This window comes from Aulonocara stuartgranti (genome assembly GCF_965226115.1).
Source record: "Aulonocara stuartgranti genome assembly, chromosome: 11".
Classification (NCBI taxonomy): Eukaryota; Metazoa; Chordata; class Actinopteri; order Cichliformes; family Cichlidae; genus Aulonocara; species Aulonocara stuartgranti.
In genome coordinates, this window is record NC_138947.1 from 25,835,835 (window position 1) to 25,852,489 (window position 16,655).

The window sequence follows — 16,655 nt, forward strand, 5'->3', positions numbered from 1 at the left end:
GGCTGATGGTGGAGCCTGGCTGTGGCCTGCTGGCTGATGGTGGAGCCTGGCTGTGGCCTGCTGGCTGATGGTGGAGCCTGGCTGGGTCTGCTGGATGTGGCCTGCTGGCTGATGGTGGAGCCTGGCTGTGGCCTACTGGCTGATGGTGGAGCCTGGCTGTGGCCTGCTGGCTGATGGTGGAGCCTGGCTGTGGCCTGCTGAGCCTGGCTGTGGCCTGCTGGCTGATGGTGGAGCCTGGCTGGGTCTGCTGGCTGTGGCCTGCTGGCTGATGGTGGAGCCTGGCTGTGGCCTGCTGGCTGATGGTGGAGCCTGGCTGGGTCTGCTGGCTGTGGCCTGCTGGCTCAAGATAAATCTCTCCTGAGTGCTGAAGGTCCCGGATGTGCCGTTCACGCAGAGCTCCGGCGAGTTTGTATCTTGCCGTGACCAGCAGCTCTTTGGTTGACGGAGCTGGTGTCACTAAATGAATTTAAATGACTTGGATGTCATTATTTCAGGCTGCAAATGTTTTGCTTGAGTATTATTACCCCTGTGTTTCCCATTAGACAATGACTTTTATTGATGCTTTAGGCTTTACTGGTGATGTAGTTTTGGTTATATGTCATACACTGCTACAGCCTACTTAATTTGTGTATTTTTGGTTTGTGTGTGTGTGTGTGTGTAACTATTATACACAGCTACTGTTGACTGTACTCTTGCCTGTTTCTGGTTTAACAAAAAACTTTAAAAAGTAAAACTCCGACTGGGAAAAATGACCAGCACACTGAATTGTTTTAGTTTAAAATGCAGGTGCACTACTTTTCTGTTCATTTTTATAATTGCCCCTTCAAAACCTAAACATTTACTGGACCTCTCAGTATTTCTTTGCCCATTTTTGGGGAATTTTTCCCTTAGACAATATGCCTGGGTTTGTAACTGCAGCTGTGGACCTGTAAAGTCTACTAAAAGACTAAATGTGATATTATTCTACAGAAATAAAAAATGTTTTATTACTTGGTTAAGTTTCATGTCAATAAAACCTGACTTTGTACTAGCAGCCGAAATGAATAATGATAAAAGTATGTGCCATGATTTTACAGTTTTACTCTAATACTAAAGCCTGTTTCTTCTTTGCAGAAAGATAATGTGCTCTAGAAAATATATTACACACCTTAAAACTTGTGGAAACCCAACATCCAATGCTACTAACACAATCTTGTCTCACACTAATCACAGACACTTTTCTTTTAACACTTTGTCAACACCAAACATACTGTACACACCACCTGTCATGGTACGACTCTTAATATAAAAAAACTAAATGGTCATTTGATGAAATACCAACACTTCCCACCCTCATTCCTCCACGCAGGTCAACTCACCAGATGGTCGGCAGTTCAGATCCCTCGATTTCCAGATAATCTGACTTCTCCTCCATTTGAAATTCAGTAAACACTAGAGAAATAGTGTCTCCCGGATCTGCCAGGATGGTCCACTTGCACTCCCCGCTGCTGCCCAGGCCCCCAGCACCTCCGCTTCCGCCAGCGCTGGGGGACTCACCACTGGGGAAATCGAAGCTGGAGATGAGCCCGCTGGAGCCCCTCAGGGTGCCACCGCATGTGTCCTCCGCTGTCAGTCACCAAAGAGAAAAAAACGGTCGGGGAGGGGTAAGAGAAGAACAGACACATGGTCTCTGGGTTATTTTAGACCTGTTTCTCAAAGTTCAGCATGAGGGAAATGTGACTGCAGGCATAAAACATCTGTACCTGTCTTCTCAGATAAATACAAACCAGAGAAGGACTGATAGAAGTAGCAAGTGGAGCTGTGCAGGCCCTTTAAACTCATTATTGTTTTCACACATTCACAAATTGTCAAATCCACTATGCAGAGCTTATTTCAGCACAACTGTGGGACTGCCGATGACAGGAATCGCCAGATTAAAAGGTCGGCTGTGTTGTGTTTATGAGGGCAAGAATCATGAAACATTTAGTTGAGTGGCACCGAGCAGAATAATTTACAAATTCGATGGGTACTAATTTCGTCACGATGAGGGTGTAATATCCTAAATATCTCCTGTGCTTTCTCTGATAGTCATAAATTCATCACTGCTCCCTCTGAACCCCACTCATATGTCAAAAAAACAAAGAAACAGAAAAAGTGGTCATAAACAGAGTTTAGAACGCTGTTAAAAAAAAAGAAAAATCCAATGTGGGGTGCATGGCACATCAGCTGAATGTTAATGCTGTCTACCATAACAGTGGCTCGCTCTCTTTCACTCCGTGTCCCTTTCCCCCACAACTCTTTCTCATATCTCTCCATCTCTCACTTCATTCCCCTCCTCTGAGCCCTCTCACTTTTCGCTATCATTCACCACCCTCCCCTCTATCCCTCTATCCGTCTCTCCTCCCTAAAGAATTCTAATGATGGCAGGGCTTTCACAGTTTTCACATCATTTAAGACTAATATGTGACACTCAGCTGTGCCAGCTGAAACCTTTGATGGCTCAGTGCTCCACACTGGGCTGTCAGAACTGCCAGCCTTGGAACATTCCTGTATGCTGCATCACATGATTGGTCAAGGAACAAGGAAGCTGATGTATAAAAATTTGAAAGAAGATAAAGAGGGGGTGGGGGGGTGCAGACATGAGCACGAGCTGCTTGTTAGTTTGATCCATGTCCTTTTGACACATTAGCAGAGCTACTGCAATTGATCAAAGTCTTTATGAGACGGCCAGTAATTGGAAAATTGATATGTACATGTACGATTCATATCAAGGGCAGACTTTGTAGACTATCCCAATAGGTAAGCTTGGTTTAGGCTCATTTGCTGAATGCCAGCAGCCTTGTAATGCCAAAAAATTGTAAAGACATTTGTTTCTGGATTAAAGTCATCATACTCTCCATCATGCTAAAACTTACCCTGAGTGGCATATGGCGTATCTCTTAAAAGTATTTAAGATGACGTTCCAAAGAGTGCCCCACAGACTTGTGGAGTAATTGCTATCGACTGAAATTAAAATGATATTAAAGTGCTTCTGAATCTGACCAGAGGAGCAATATCATATTTCAACCTTGATGATAGACAGGAGGGCTGCATAAAGTATCCCCATGACCAGCAAAGAAAATAGAGCTAGGAGGAAGTGTCAGAAAAGCCTGTGATAATGAAAGGGAAGGGAAGAGGGTATAGGACATGTAATGGGAAAAAAAATAAGTGAGAAGGGAAACAAACAGGAGTATAGAGAAGAGTGAAAGAAACATTGGGTTTCTATAAGAAACAAAAACAGACAGGGGAGAGACAAGACAGACATGGAAGGGGAAAATGAAAATGTCAGAGGAAGATTCTGCCAGCAGGCCTCAACGCAAACATCTTCACATGTCAAACTGAGCCTCGTTAATAATAGGATCTTTAAGATCAAGACGTGTTTTCTACATGCTGATTTCTACCTTACTGTTAACCTGTCAAAGTCATTTATATACCAGCTCTCAATGACACAGCTGACAGTATCATAACACCAGTTTTTAGATTTTTAATTTTGACTGCTGTAATTTCTGTCTCCCCCTACTGGCAGTGACAGCAATCACATAAACACTGTCAAGGTTTCCCTGATATTTCAGACCTAGTCTTTGCTCCCAAGTTGGCGCACTACTAGCTCCTCAGCAACATTTGTAGTCTGCTAACTCTCTGTCGCAATCATTGCTGATTAATTTAAAATGCATCAGTACTGGTGCACCAGCGTGGGAATATAGCCCCAGACAACAGAATCCGGTATAATGTAAAACACAAAGTGATTTACCTGAGGTTGATTGGCTTAATCAGTGTGAACTTGTTTGGCAAGAGCTTGAATAAAGGAGGTTCATTTATATGCTAAAGTTCTGCACCCCACTTTAAGGGATGAATTTATTCTCGTAACTTTACATGATGTTCACACCTTTAAATGGAATTCTAGCGTGGCGGTGATGGCAATAATTATGAGTTATGTTGCGAGTTTTTGAATGTGTTCAGTACTGAATTTAATACATCCTGGAAGGCTCAGAGAGCTTCTAAAGGCTCCTTCCATCCCCAGTAGTCAGTGGGCACAAATTCAAAATGATTCAAGAATTCTTACAGTTTAATACAAAACACTTTTCCAGTTTATTGGAAAGTTGCAAGAATTTCTTAAAGCTTCAGAAAAGTTTCTAATATCTATTTTTTTCTTCTTTATCCTCAGTTCAGAATTATATCAGAATGACTACATGACTACCCATGACCTTTGCATGGGTTACTATCAAAGTGCATGGTGGAGGATGAGATGGGGCTATGATTTGTTGACATAGACTGAAAGAAAGATAAGAGAAGATGTCAATGTCAAACAGGAATTTGGTGCAAAGTGTTTACCTCAATTTATTTTATTTACCTAAATTTTAACAGTGAATCTCTGTCTAAGCATATAATTATCCTTGGTAAATCTTAATTCAGTATATTATTATACAGGCAGGATATTTTCTAGTGATAATGTATATATACACAGCTCCCTGATAAGGATTTGATGAATGTATACATAAAGTATCTATGATGGCAATATTATATTCTGGTTAGCTACAGTTAAATTCCACAGGCATTTAACGAACACTGTGTTTTAGTCTTTGGTCTTAAGAACAATGACTGTGCAATGGTGTTCTCTAAGAACTGAAGAAGCTTCTCAGACGAGAGGTGAAATGTCTTCAAGAAACTTAAAGAAGTCCAGACACTTTTCTTTCCAAGCTCCTTAGATTAAGATGACCTGGATGACTGAGAACCTTCACAGAAATAATGCATAAGGAACTTAACTAAATGTTAACACTGCACTGATGGGGAAGACTGTACCACATTATTACGACGGCACTGTCAAAGTTTCAAAAATTCATAAAAAACAATCCAAAAAAGTCACAGGTATTATTGAGTTGCATTAAAGCAGGAGTGGATATTTAATTTCCCCACATGGCTACGTGTTGTGGAAGCCCCAACTTAACTGAACTCAATTCTGCAGTGCGGCCCACCACAGGCAGTCCCAGTTTCTTGTGTGGCCCTGTGGGAAAATTAACTGCCTACCCCTGCATTAAAGAGTGCAATTTGGTGTGGAGATAAGAGTGCAGTTAGGTGTGCAAAAATACAATGTCTAGCACACGAGCATACTGCACAACTTCAGTCAGTAAAGACTTCAATACACAGTTGAGTTGGTGCAATATGCAAATGAGAATATTGCATGATAGAAAGTTATGTCACTGGAGGAGGCAGGATGTGTGTATTTCTGTATATGTGTGTGTTGTAGTGTAGACAGGGTCCCTTGTTAACGGTTTGACAGCTCTGGGGAAGAAGCCATTTTTCAGGCCTGTGGTGTGTGCATGTGTGCATGTGTCCTTTAGTTTCAAGTATTTTTAAAGAATTGGCAGTCGAGGTGGGTCTAGTCAGAGTTGATATTAGAGGTTTGCTCAGATGTCGAGTCCAGCAGCTTCTGCCTGTATATATTTGAGCACGCCTTATGGAAAATTGCAAGCAGAAGTGATAATTGAGGACATGTGTATCATTTCTACCATCGTTCCAAAAGCAGAGTCTGAAAACATTTACTGTTTACCAGTCAGACACACAATTATAGCGTGTGTCTGGCACTGAGAAGTATTGTGCTCTGGAAGTGTTTCTGCTACACAGACTGGTATAAAACTGAACAACAACACAGAAAAGAACAGTTATTATGAAATGACCACTAGACCGCACATTTATTTATAAAATTGGTGAAAATTATAAGCACACAAAAAGCTTGAGAGTCTGACAAGGCCGCATAAAAACATCCATCCATCCATCCATCCATCCATCCATTCGCTTCTGCTTATCCTTTTCAGGGTCGCGGGGGCCGCTGGAGCCTATCCCAGCTGTCATAGGGCGAGAGGTGGGGTACACCCTGGACAGGTCGCCAGTCTGTCACAGGGCTAACACACAAGGACAGACAACCATTCGCACTCACATTCACACGGATGGATTTCACAAATACCGCATAAAAACAGTATTTGTGAAATCCATTAAAACTGACTGCATGTACTTGGGATGCATTGGGAGGTGCAATGACAACATGGGTATCTGATCTACAGGTTGAAAATGAATTTTATTCATTCCTGTGGGGATGTTGGATAATTTCATTCAAACATGCACACTACCTGTTATGGATAGGCGTAGCTTTGGGTCACGTGGTGTCAGTAATAGTGATTGCTATATCACCTGTTCATGGCCCGAGGGAAATTTTGTGAATGAGTGGGTGATGGGGGAAGTCGACTTTTGCTGACCGCTCAAGCTTGGAATGTTTTTGATCACTGTTTTTCTACGGATTTTAAGGATTTGATAACAAATAAAAGAGTTTTAACTTGGAACTTTGACTAACGTTTTAAACAGCGGGCGCGTCAACATTATTCCCCTATTCAGCTGCTCGGCGACTCAAAGGCTTGAAAGTCGCCAATATTTGTCAGCAAAAAGCGCGACGGCAATGGAGCGTCCCGCAATCAGCGCTGAATAAACGCCGACGCGAGCCCACACACCGCCACCACTACACCCATAAAATCGGCTAGTCTGACGGATAAGGAGAAGACGACGGTGGTATGTAAATTGTGTTTTTGTGCTGCGTATTGTTTGTTTGAACGCAGTTTGGATTCTGACCATACGAAGATGTTTTTGTGACACGCCCACCGCTACGTTTGCTATTCGGTTTGGTGTGTGTGTGTGTGTGTGCTGTGGCTCTGCAGGCGTTCACCTGAGTTTGAAGGAATTGCTGTTGCCTTTGTTTTGGATTTTGGCATGCTGCTTATGTTGAATGCTTAAAATGAGTGGATCACAGGCTGCATCTGTTGTTGGAAAAACTGAAAAGGATAAAAGAATAACTTCCCTCACTGAGAAAGCTCTTGCAAACAAAATTGAAACCATCCAAACAGATCGGAAAAGGCATGTAAACAAAATGAAAAGTGTTATTATGTCTCTTAAAGAGCTAATGAAAGATGATAAAAATCATTCACAAGTCAAAAAACAGTTTGATGAGTTAACACACCTGTTTAAGGATTCCAGTGCATTGCATGAATCTTTACTTTCTCTAATCTCATTTGATGAGAAAGATAAACAAAATACATGGTTCTCAAGCATCTCTAAATACAATAAAGGGTTTATGGAGGATGTTAACATATGGCTTTCTGAAACTGATAAACATTCAGGGAGGCCATCATCTGACAAGGCACAGTCACAGGAAACTTCCCTGGGAGGAGAAGTGGAGGTTCGAGAGCACACTGGAAAGGAACCACAATTATCTCTTAATCCTCAGAACGATGTTAATGATGACGTGTTGCCATCCGACAGTGTGTCAAATCAAGGCAGTAGGTCAAGCTCAAGAGTATCATCTACTTCATCTGCATGTCTCAGGGCAGAAGCTGAAATGGCCGCCTTGCTCGCACGTCAACATATGCTGAAAGAAAAACACTCTCTTGAAGAACAAGAGGAACAATTGAGGAGAAAGAAAGAACAACTTCAGCTTGAAGCAGATATAGCTGCAACTGTTGCAAAGGTGAACGTGCTGAGAACTGGATCCGCTATGCGGAGCGTCGCTTCACGGAAATCTAATGGAATGGAATCATATTTTAAAACAAAGGGAAACAGCCTTGAAATTCTTAATGCGGATGCAGAGACTTTTGTTCCTCAGACGCTTACAAAAGGAAATGCAATCACTGGGAATGCAGAGCTTCAAGTAAAAACAGTGCAACAGAATATCAAAAGGGAAAGGCCTGCACCAGCTTTTATGGGGCCTTCTGATGCTTTTGGATCAATTCCACCTTTGCCTAAGCCACAAGCTGCTTTTCCAGTAGCCAATGAAAATCTGTTGTCCATTATGGAAAAACAAAATGAATTAACTTGTATGTTGGTCCATCAGCAAGGTCTTTCTTCACTGCCCAAAAGGGAGATTCAAACCTTTGATGGTGACCCTTTACATTTTCAGGCCTTTATGCGCTCGTTTGAACAGGTCATAGAAGCAAAGACTGGCGATGCTGGTGACTGCCTGCATTATCTTGCACAGTACACCAAGGGGCAGCCCAATGAACTTGTTAAAAGCTGCCAACATATGTCTGGAAGTGCTGGATATGTGAAGGCAAAGACTCTGCTGTATGAGCACTTTGGGAATGGACATGTGATTGCATCTGCCTATTTGAACAAAGTTCACTCATGGCCACTGATTAGATCAGAAGATGGAAAAGCTCTTCAGGCATATTGTTTGTTCTTACGTGGATGCTGCAATGCAATGGAAGAGATTGATGATCTCTCTGAATTAAATACACCTGCCAATATGCTTGCTGTGATTAGAAGACTGCCATATAAGTTAAAAGACAAATGGCGAACAGTAGCATATGACATTCAGGAGAGGCAACATCGCAGAGCCGCATTCATTGACATTGTTTCCTTCCTTGAGCGTCAAGTTAAAATTGTAACAGATCCCATCTTTGGAAATCTATGTGACGTTCCAGCAACACATCTAGCAGCCAAGGGCAGCAATGGAGGGAAATGTTCTCCACATCTAAAAGCTAAAGGAAGTAGCTTCGCCACAACAGTCTCTGACGTCGAGAGACAGAATCAGATAGAGGCTCAAGATCATCACAGCACTGTGAAGGCTTGTTTTTTCTGCAAAGGCGGACACACACTGGAGTCATGTGCTCTGCTTGATAAGAAACCTCATGATGAGAAGATTTCTTTTCTTAAAAAGAACCGCATTTGTTTTGGCTGTTTGTGTACTGGGCACATAAGCAAAGAATGCAGAAAACGCCTTTCATGTAAAATCTGTGGCCTCCGACATGCAAGTATACTCCATATCCACCACAAAGAGAAGAATGAAGTCAAACTTAATAATGAGGCAGATAACATTCCTGTTACGATCCAGACTAGTGGTCTTACTGGGGCCGGTGAACAGGACTGTAAGCTTGCCATTGTGCCAGTTAAAGTAAAATCAAAGAGATGTCAAAGAATAGTGGAAACGTATGCCTTTCTGGACCAAGGGAGTTCAGCATCCTTTTGTACAGTGGGTCTTATGGACAAGCTGAATATTGCTGGGAGGAAGACAAAGATTCTCCTGCGCACCATGGGACAGGAGAAAGTGGTGGACAGTTTCATTGTACCTGAACTTGAAGTTGCTGGATTGGACAGTGACATGTACTGTGATATGCCTAACCTCTTCACTCAGCATAAAATGCCTGTAGATACTGGTAACATCCCAAATCAACAGGACCTGGATGACTGGCCACATTTGAAGCACGTTCATTTGCCAGAAATTAAGGCCAATGTTGAGCTTTTGATTGGCATGAATATTCCCAGAGCTCTAGAACCTTTGGAGGTCATCCGGAGTGTAGGTGATGGACCCTTTGCCATTAGGACTGTGCTCGGCTGGACTGTGAATGGGCCACTTAATCGAGAATGCTGTGGAAGGCCAGGATGTTTGGCAACAGTTACCGCCAACAGAGTTTCTGCTGTCATACTGGACAAGCTATGGAAACAGCAGTTCAAGATGGATTTTCCTGAGAGCAGCAATGATGAACAGATGGGGCTGTCAAAGGAAGACTTGACCAGCAAGACGGTGACTTTGGGGGATTGGCACTACAGCATTGCCCTGCCACTAAAAGACCGAGACATAAGAATGCCTGACAACCGTGCAATTGAGCAACGAGCCTTAGGTTTGAAGAAAAGGTTCATCAGAGATAAAGACTTTCACAAAGACTACACTGCCTTCATGACAGATCTTATATCTAGAGCATATGCAAAGAGAGTCCCAGTCACAGAATTAGAGCGCCAGAAATGGGGAAGGATTAAACGCAACTTCGTTCCCGGAGATGTGGTCCTTATAGTGGATGATTCTGCACCTCGTGGTTCCTGGATCATTGGGAGAGTCACCGGAGCTGCACCAGATGAAAAGGGGCTTGTGCGTCAGGTCTGGATTAAGACCCCAACCAGCCATGTGTGCAGACCCATCACAAAGATATGCCTTCTTCAGGAGGCTTCTGACCCATGACTATGACATTTTTGACACAGTGTGACATAACTAACTTTGAATTGACTTTAATGTTATGAGATGTACATTACAGACTGACTATATTTAGGCTAAGTTCTGGTAACCTCTGGCCTATGACTGACTGACCATGTGCAGACAGAAGAAAAGAAGAGAAGACATGAGAAAATAACTTTGGTGGACTTTTTGAGTATGTTATGTTGTCTCACTGGGTGTTTGTGATATGATGAAGTGTGTGTTGTGAGTTGTGTTGTTGGATGTGTAATTATTACTGTAAAAATGTAATAATTAGGAGCCGGAATGTTATGGATAGGCGTAGCTTTGGGTCACGTGGTGTCAGTAATAGTGATTGCTATATCACCTGTTCACGGCCCGAGGGAAATTTTGTGAATGAGTGGGTGATGGGGGAAGTCGACTTTTGCTGACCGCTCAAGCTTGGAATGTTTTTGATCACTGTTTTTCTACGGATTTTAAGGATTTGATAACAAATAAAAGAGTTTTAACTTGGAACTTTGACTAACGTTTTAAACAGCGGGCGCGTCAACATTATTCCCCTATTCAGCTGCTCGGCGACTCAAAGGCTTGAAAGTCGCCAATACTACCTTTGATTTTATGTTGCTCAAGCAGCAGACAGTAAATGGATTACAATTTAACTTTTCAACAGCTGACAATGATCACTAAAAAGCTCATCACAGCAAAACAACCATATTATAGATGCTCAATTTGCAAGTCAGGGGAAAATAACAGTAAAAAACGAAAGCTAAGCACATGTCACATGCCCCGAGGTCCACCTCTAAATGGGGTAAATAAACTGCAAATGCACAACCAGTACAAAAAAAACATGTTTGTGATCTCATATCATCGTCAAACATGAAGGAATATATCTAACACAATTGTCCAAGATTATATAGGACAACTGCCAGGACCTAGGGGACTTGCATGATGAAATATGACATATAAATCAATCAAATATCAAAATACAGCAGTGAGTCACACCGCAGTAGATAACAGTAAATTGAGTTAGGTCTTGAAGTGCATGGTTACAGTGAGCAGAAAACGCGTGTTGTCATCCCTGCGCTGTGTTTATGGCAAATGGCATCACTGACATTATCATACAGAAAGGTTATCCTAAGAAAAAATAAAGAAATAAATCCTATTTTCACTGGACATAAAAACAGGATCCTAAGGTTTGTTTTTTTTAATAGCATCCTTGTGATTTTTCTCTGAAGTGGTTTCCACGATAAAACACTTGCTCTCTGATCACTGCTGAATATAATCCAACTCGGGATGTGGCAGCAAGAAAACGCGGGTGAAAGCCTGATAGTTACAAAGATGTTATTTGCCTTTTTTTTGTGGGCTGAAGAATAAACATGGCATAAATCATTCAACATTAATCACCAATATTTATGGACAGGACTTCCTGTAGGCAGATAGACGCCCACATTTATAACTCATTAACACTCAAGGCTTCAAGTGGATAATTCCTTACTGATTTCCTAATATTTACTGGCAGTGTTTCATTGGGATGCACGGAAGAAATTAAGATACACTTTGCCAACAAGGTTTATCAACATACGAGGCACTGAATGTGTTCCTTTGCAAATCATTAGAGCATGCTCAAGATTAAACGAAAAAGCATCTCTTGCTTTTAAAAAGGTGACAGAGTTTTTTAGGGTTTTTTTTCCTTAAAGATGGTGGCGAGGATTAGGACTGCTTTAGCTGAGCTCATTTACATCCCCGGCATCAGCTATCTAATGCTACTTGAGGAGGGATTAAGCCTCTCTCCCCTTGACTTTGATCAGATATACAACACTTGTCTTTCTGCTTAGAAATATTCACCCCCACAGATAGAGGGGAAAGAACTCATGTATAATTTTCTACACTACCTCAGGTTTTTTCCTTTGTAATAATCCCACTGTTAATGCAAAGGCAGTTACTATGTCTATACTAAGTCTCGCATTTACTCAGCTGCTAGTCATGTTTAGCATGTTTAACAGGATCGAGGTATATGAAGATGTGATGGATCATCATTGATATTTCTGCGGGTCATTTCATTACTGTGGCCATCTCCATTATTTTAGATTTTAAAATGAATTATGGGAGAAGTGGAGTACGATTCAGCAAGAAAATAAACATGACAGCACCAATGAAAATATCAAGGCATATAAAGGATTTGGTTGCTTTTGTTTTTAGCAAAATGTACTGCTCTATCATCTCTCAATTCATTTTGAACAATGGACGTTTACAGTGGTTAAAATATAAACTAGTGTTTTAGGGTTTTAGCAGCAGCTTTTGGTGGAGATACTGGGCTATTCTCAAATCAATTCCAACTGTAGAGGACAACCTAGCACTCAGCTGAGCTGAAAAATCCTGCCAAGGGCAAGTGGAGAAGTCCAACTTTGCATAGTAGAGAGTTGAAAAGGTATGACAGGAAGAACTGTGTTTAGTCCCGTCTACTCACGTTATTTGGCACAAAAATGTTTTAAAGAAGCAAGGTTTTCTGTGGCCTAATTTTTTATTCTGTTAGACAGTTGCTGGCAGCAAGAATGACAGTGTATCAATAGACCATATTCTCCTGTTGCCATGCTGCCCCTGTTTGCTGTCTCACCGCCTGGTTTAATGAATGTCCTGAGACAATTTAGACTGAAGGAATCAAAACGGGCAATTGGGAGGAGAAGCAGTAACTCACAATTAGAAGAGCCATTAATTCTCCATCTAACAGCCTCTCTGCTTGGAGTTTATTCTTTTTTCTTTTACATCAATCCTTCAGCACCTTTGACTTTTATGCAATCCCACTCATATCTACTTAGCTCTGATTCTCTGTGACTGTTTCACACATTATTGTTTCTTTAAAAACGGCAGTGCTAGCTGCTAAACACATACTTATAATTCATCTATATGGAAAAATAACTATAGTAGCAATATGTTAGCTTCACAGGAACTAAATGGAGAATGAAGATTTTTTGTGGGATTCCTTCAGATCTGGCAACTGCTACATATTGTCTAAGCTATAAATTCTATTGATCTCAATAAAAGAAATAAAGAAATGTGATGTTAGTGTGTTGATAGTCTGACTTGCAGAGATATTGAGCAAAAGAAAATTGTGGTAATTTCTCCATCTTCTATGTTGCGCCCTCAGGGTTAACACTGCAGTGACCAATTTTAATTTAATTAAGGCAAATATTCTCATATCTGATAATTCCACGCTCGTAAGTAATGACGTTTAATGTTGGTCAAATTTGGTTTCTACAAAGATTCATTAGCCATCTTTACACGCAGCATTTGCATTGGAGGTTGGTATTGGTCATCTTCTTGCACTTTTCTAATTTGCTTATCCAGGTGGTGTTGGTGGAGAGGTGTGCAAGGTTGGATAACGCACAATGTGAGTCATAGACAGAAAAGCGGAGCTTTGCTGGCCTAGGTGCATCAGTAGGTAGCAACAGAGACACAGAGAAAAACATAGTTATTTTTCACTTTTACAGCTTTTGCCACCAAGAGAGCACTGAATCACAATTATCGTTGTTTGGATAAGGCAAAGACAGCTAAAGCCAAAATCCATGATTAGTGGACAGATATCAGTGGAACAGGTAAAACAGTATAAGGTTAAATCATATGTCTGCTTCTCTTTATTTCCTTTTTAAATTTTCTTTATAGATTTTTGGACGTAAAACAGCTAATGGCAACAGTAGGTTAATAAGATACATTCACTAACTTATTTAAAAAATCCTTAGCCTTGCATAAAAAAATGCTTAGCCCTAGCAGCCCCCTGGGCTTGTAATACACTGGCAGAAACCCCGTCTGCTATTCCTCATAGTATGGTATAATGTTCACATTTATAATCAATGTAGCCAGCCGTGCAGCATGTTCTGATAGCTTTGTGTTGTGTTTCAAGCAAACATGGCTGAAATCCCTACGCCGTCTCCCCGGTAAAAACTCAGTAATCAACCGTAAAAACAGAACTGAGACGGACGGTTGTTGAAGCTGTTCGGGTCAGACAGTCTCTTACAAACTGAGAAGTACAGATAAGCTTATAGCAAAGGATGAATTAACTTTAGTATTTTGATTTTAGATAACGTTGTTATCTAAAACGAAAACAGAGCAGAATTTTCCCCAAAACTGTTTAAAAATGAGATAGCGCTGCAATGTTGGTTTGATTTTAAAATCATGTAGCAGTTAACTTGAGAGGGGTGATTGTCCACTCAGGTGCAGCCAAATTTGTAGATTACAGCTCAGCATTCAATACCATCGCTCCCTCGAAGCTGGACAGGAAACTGCAGGATCTAGGACTGAGCAGCTCCCTCTGCAGCTGGATCCTTAGCTTCCTGTCTGACAGACGCCAGGTGGTCAGACTGGGCAGCATCACCTCATCCCCCATCACACTGAACACTGGTGCTCCACAGGGGTGTGTACTGAGCCCTCTCCTGTACTCACTCTACACCTACGACTGCACAGCCACTAACAGCTCCAACATCATTGTGAAGTTTGCGGACGACACTACAGTGGTGGGTCTTATCACCAACGGTGATGAGACGGCTTACAGGGAGGTGGTCAGCGCCCTGACCCACTGGTGTCAAGACAACCATCTCACCCTCAACGTCGCAAAGACAAAGGAGTTGATAGTGGACTTCCGGAGGTGCAGAGAAGTACACACCCCCATCACCATCAACGGCGCTGCTGTGGAGAGAGTGAGCAGCTTCCGGTTCCTTGGTGTACATCTGGCTGAGGATCTTACGTGGTCAGTACACACAAACAAAACAGTGAAGAAGGCGCAGCAGCGCCTCTTCTTTCTCAGGAGACTGAAAAGATTCGGCATGAGCCCCCGCATCCTCAGGACCTTCTATCACTGTGCCATTGAGAGCATCCTCACTGGATGCATCACCACCTGGTATGGCAACAGCACCGCCTACAACTGCAAAGCTCTCCAGCGAGTAGTGCGGTGCTCTGAACGGATAATTGGAGGTGAGCTTCCCTCCCTCCAAGACATCTACAGGAAGCGCTGCCTGAGGAAAGCGGGGAGGATCATCAAGGACTCCAGTCACCCCAGCCATAAACTGTTCAGACTGCTTCCATCAGGAAGGAGGTTCTGCAGCATCCGGTCCCGTACCAGCAGACTGAGAGACAGCTTTTTCCATCAGGCCATCAGACTGCTGAACATGTCATAGACACCTCAGCTTCACTACTGGAACTTCAACATTATGCACTCCACACTGTATATAAATGCCACTTGTTTTGCACATATTCAACTCTGTATATTTTATATATTTTATTATTATTATTATTATTTTTTTTTTTTTTACTATTTAATTTGTAAAAATGTGTATACACACACACACACACACACACACACACACACACACACACACACACACACACACACACACACACACGTAGGAAAATATTTAGTATACACATCCAGAAATGCATACACTATTATATATTGTACATATATTTATTAGTTTCAGGTTGGCCATTCTTGTATTTTGCTCGTTTGTGTTGTTGTGTTTGCACATCTCTGTTGCTTGTGGGGCTCGCACACAAGAATTTCACTCGCATGTGCTGTGCCAGTGTGCCTGCACATGTGATGTGACAATAAAAGTGATTTGATTTGATTTGATACTTTCTACCTCCCCACCCATCTAGCATCCAATTCGAGTCAGCGCCACAGCTGCTCAAGCTCAAAAAATGCCCAAGTAGATGCATATCATCATTATTTCTGTAGGTTCTACAAGCATAAAATGTTTGACCATGCTGTTAGACAGGGCTGCAGAAGAATACTGGAAGAAAAGTGAACGAGAAGGAGAAAGTAACAGCAGATGGGAACTGGTTGAAAGACTAAGGTGTTGGGAGATGGCAGGGGTGAACAGTGGATTGGAGAGAGATTTTCTGCAGCCATGTGTTTAGTGGGAAACAATAGGTGATGAGCAGAAAGGGCAGGATCTCTGAGGAAACGAGATCAAAGGACCATCTGCCCACATACAGGAGCCGGCCTGGATTTAGACGAGAGAGAGTGTGGCTCAAGCAGTGCCCGGGCCTGAAAGGAGCGATGTTTCTGGCCTGTGGCAATAGAAGCTAACACCATCCTTAAATGAAAAGGAGCCCTCCATCTGCAGCTTTTTGTTTGCTCCAAGCTTGCCATTTTTCAAACATATGCTGAGCCATTTTCATTTAGCTGTGCCTTGCACTGTAGAATGAGTTGGCATGAGCAAATTTGCTCTGCTGGCTTTGGGATTTCTTAGAATCTCACATTCAGATGGAGTGGGGAGACCTTTGCTTCATTTTTATAACTATTTTTCTTCACTCTTTACTTTTGAATGACTTAGACCCAGTAATCTAAAATTACCAATGTATTAAAATAAAATATTCAAATATTTCACACTTTTCATCCAGCTAATGAAGACTATAGGATGAAAAGTGAAGTCAGAAGCTTTTGTTTTTTAATTCAGCAAATATTGTAAATCGGGATTGGACCCATATCCAATGAGATATCAACTAGTGCTTTCCTAAGTGCTGGCAATTTAACAGAACATTACATTTTTCATGCATTACTCTGTAGAAAACTGTTCTAAAAGCACTGAAAATCTGCCTCATTCTTAACATCCAAGATTGCATCGTAGAATTTTCCCTCACGATCTCAGAGTGTGTCTGT

The 16,655-nt window shown here is 41.8% G+C and overlaps 1 protein-coding gene across 1 annotated transcript in view; it reads right to left on the minus strand.

The window, feature by feature from the left end:
* Positions 1-16,655, minus strand: part of LOC309717712 (CUB and sushi domain-containing protein 3-like) — a 245,739-nt gene that overhangs the window by 165,125 nt on the left and 63,959 nt on the right. The window contains 1 exon segment of the mRNA XM_082552492.1: positions 1,359-1,605. Within this exon segment, the coding sequence (XP_082408618.1) occupies positions 1,359-1,605 (247 nt within the window).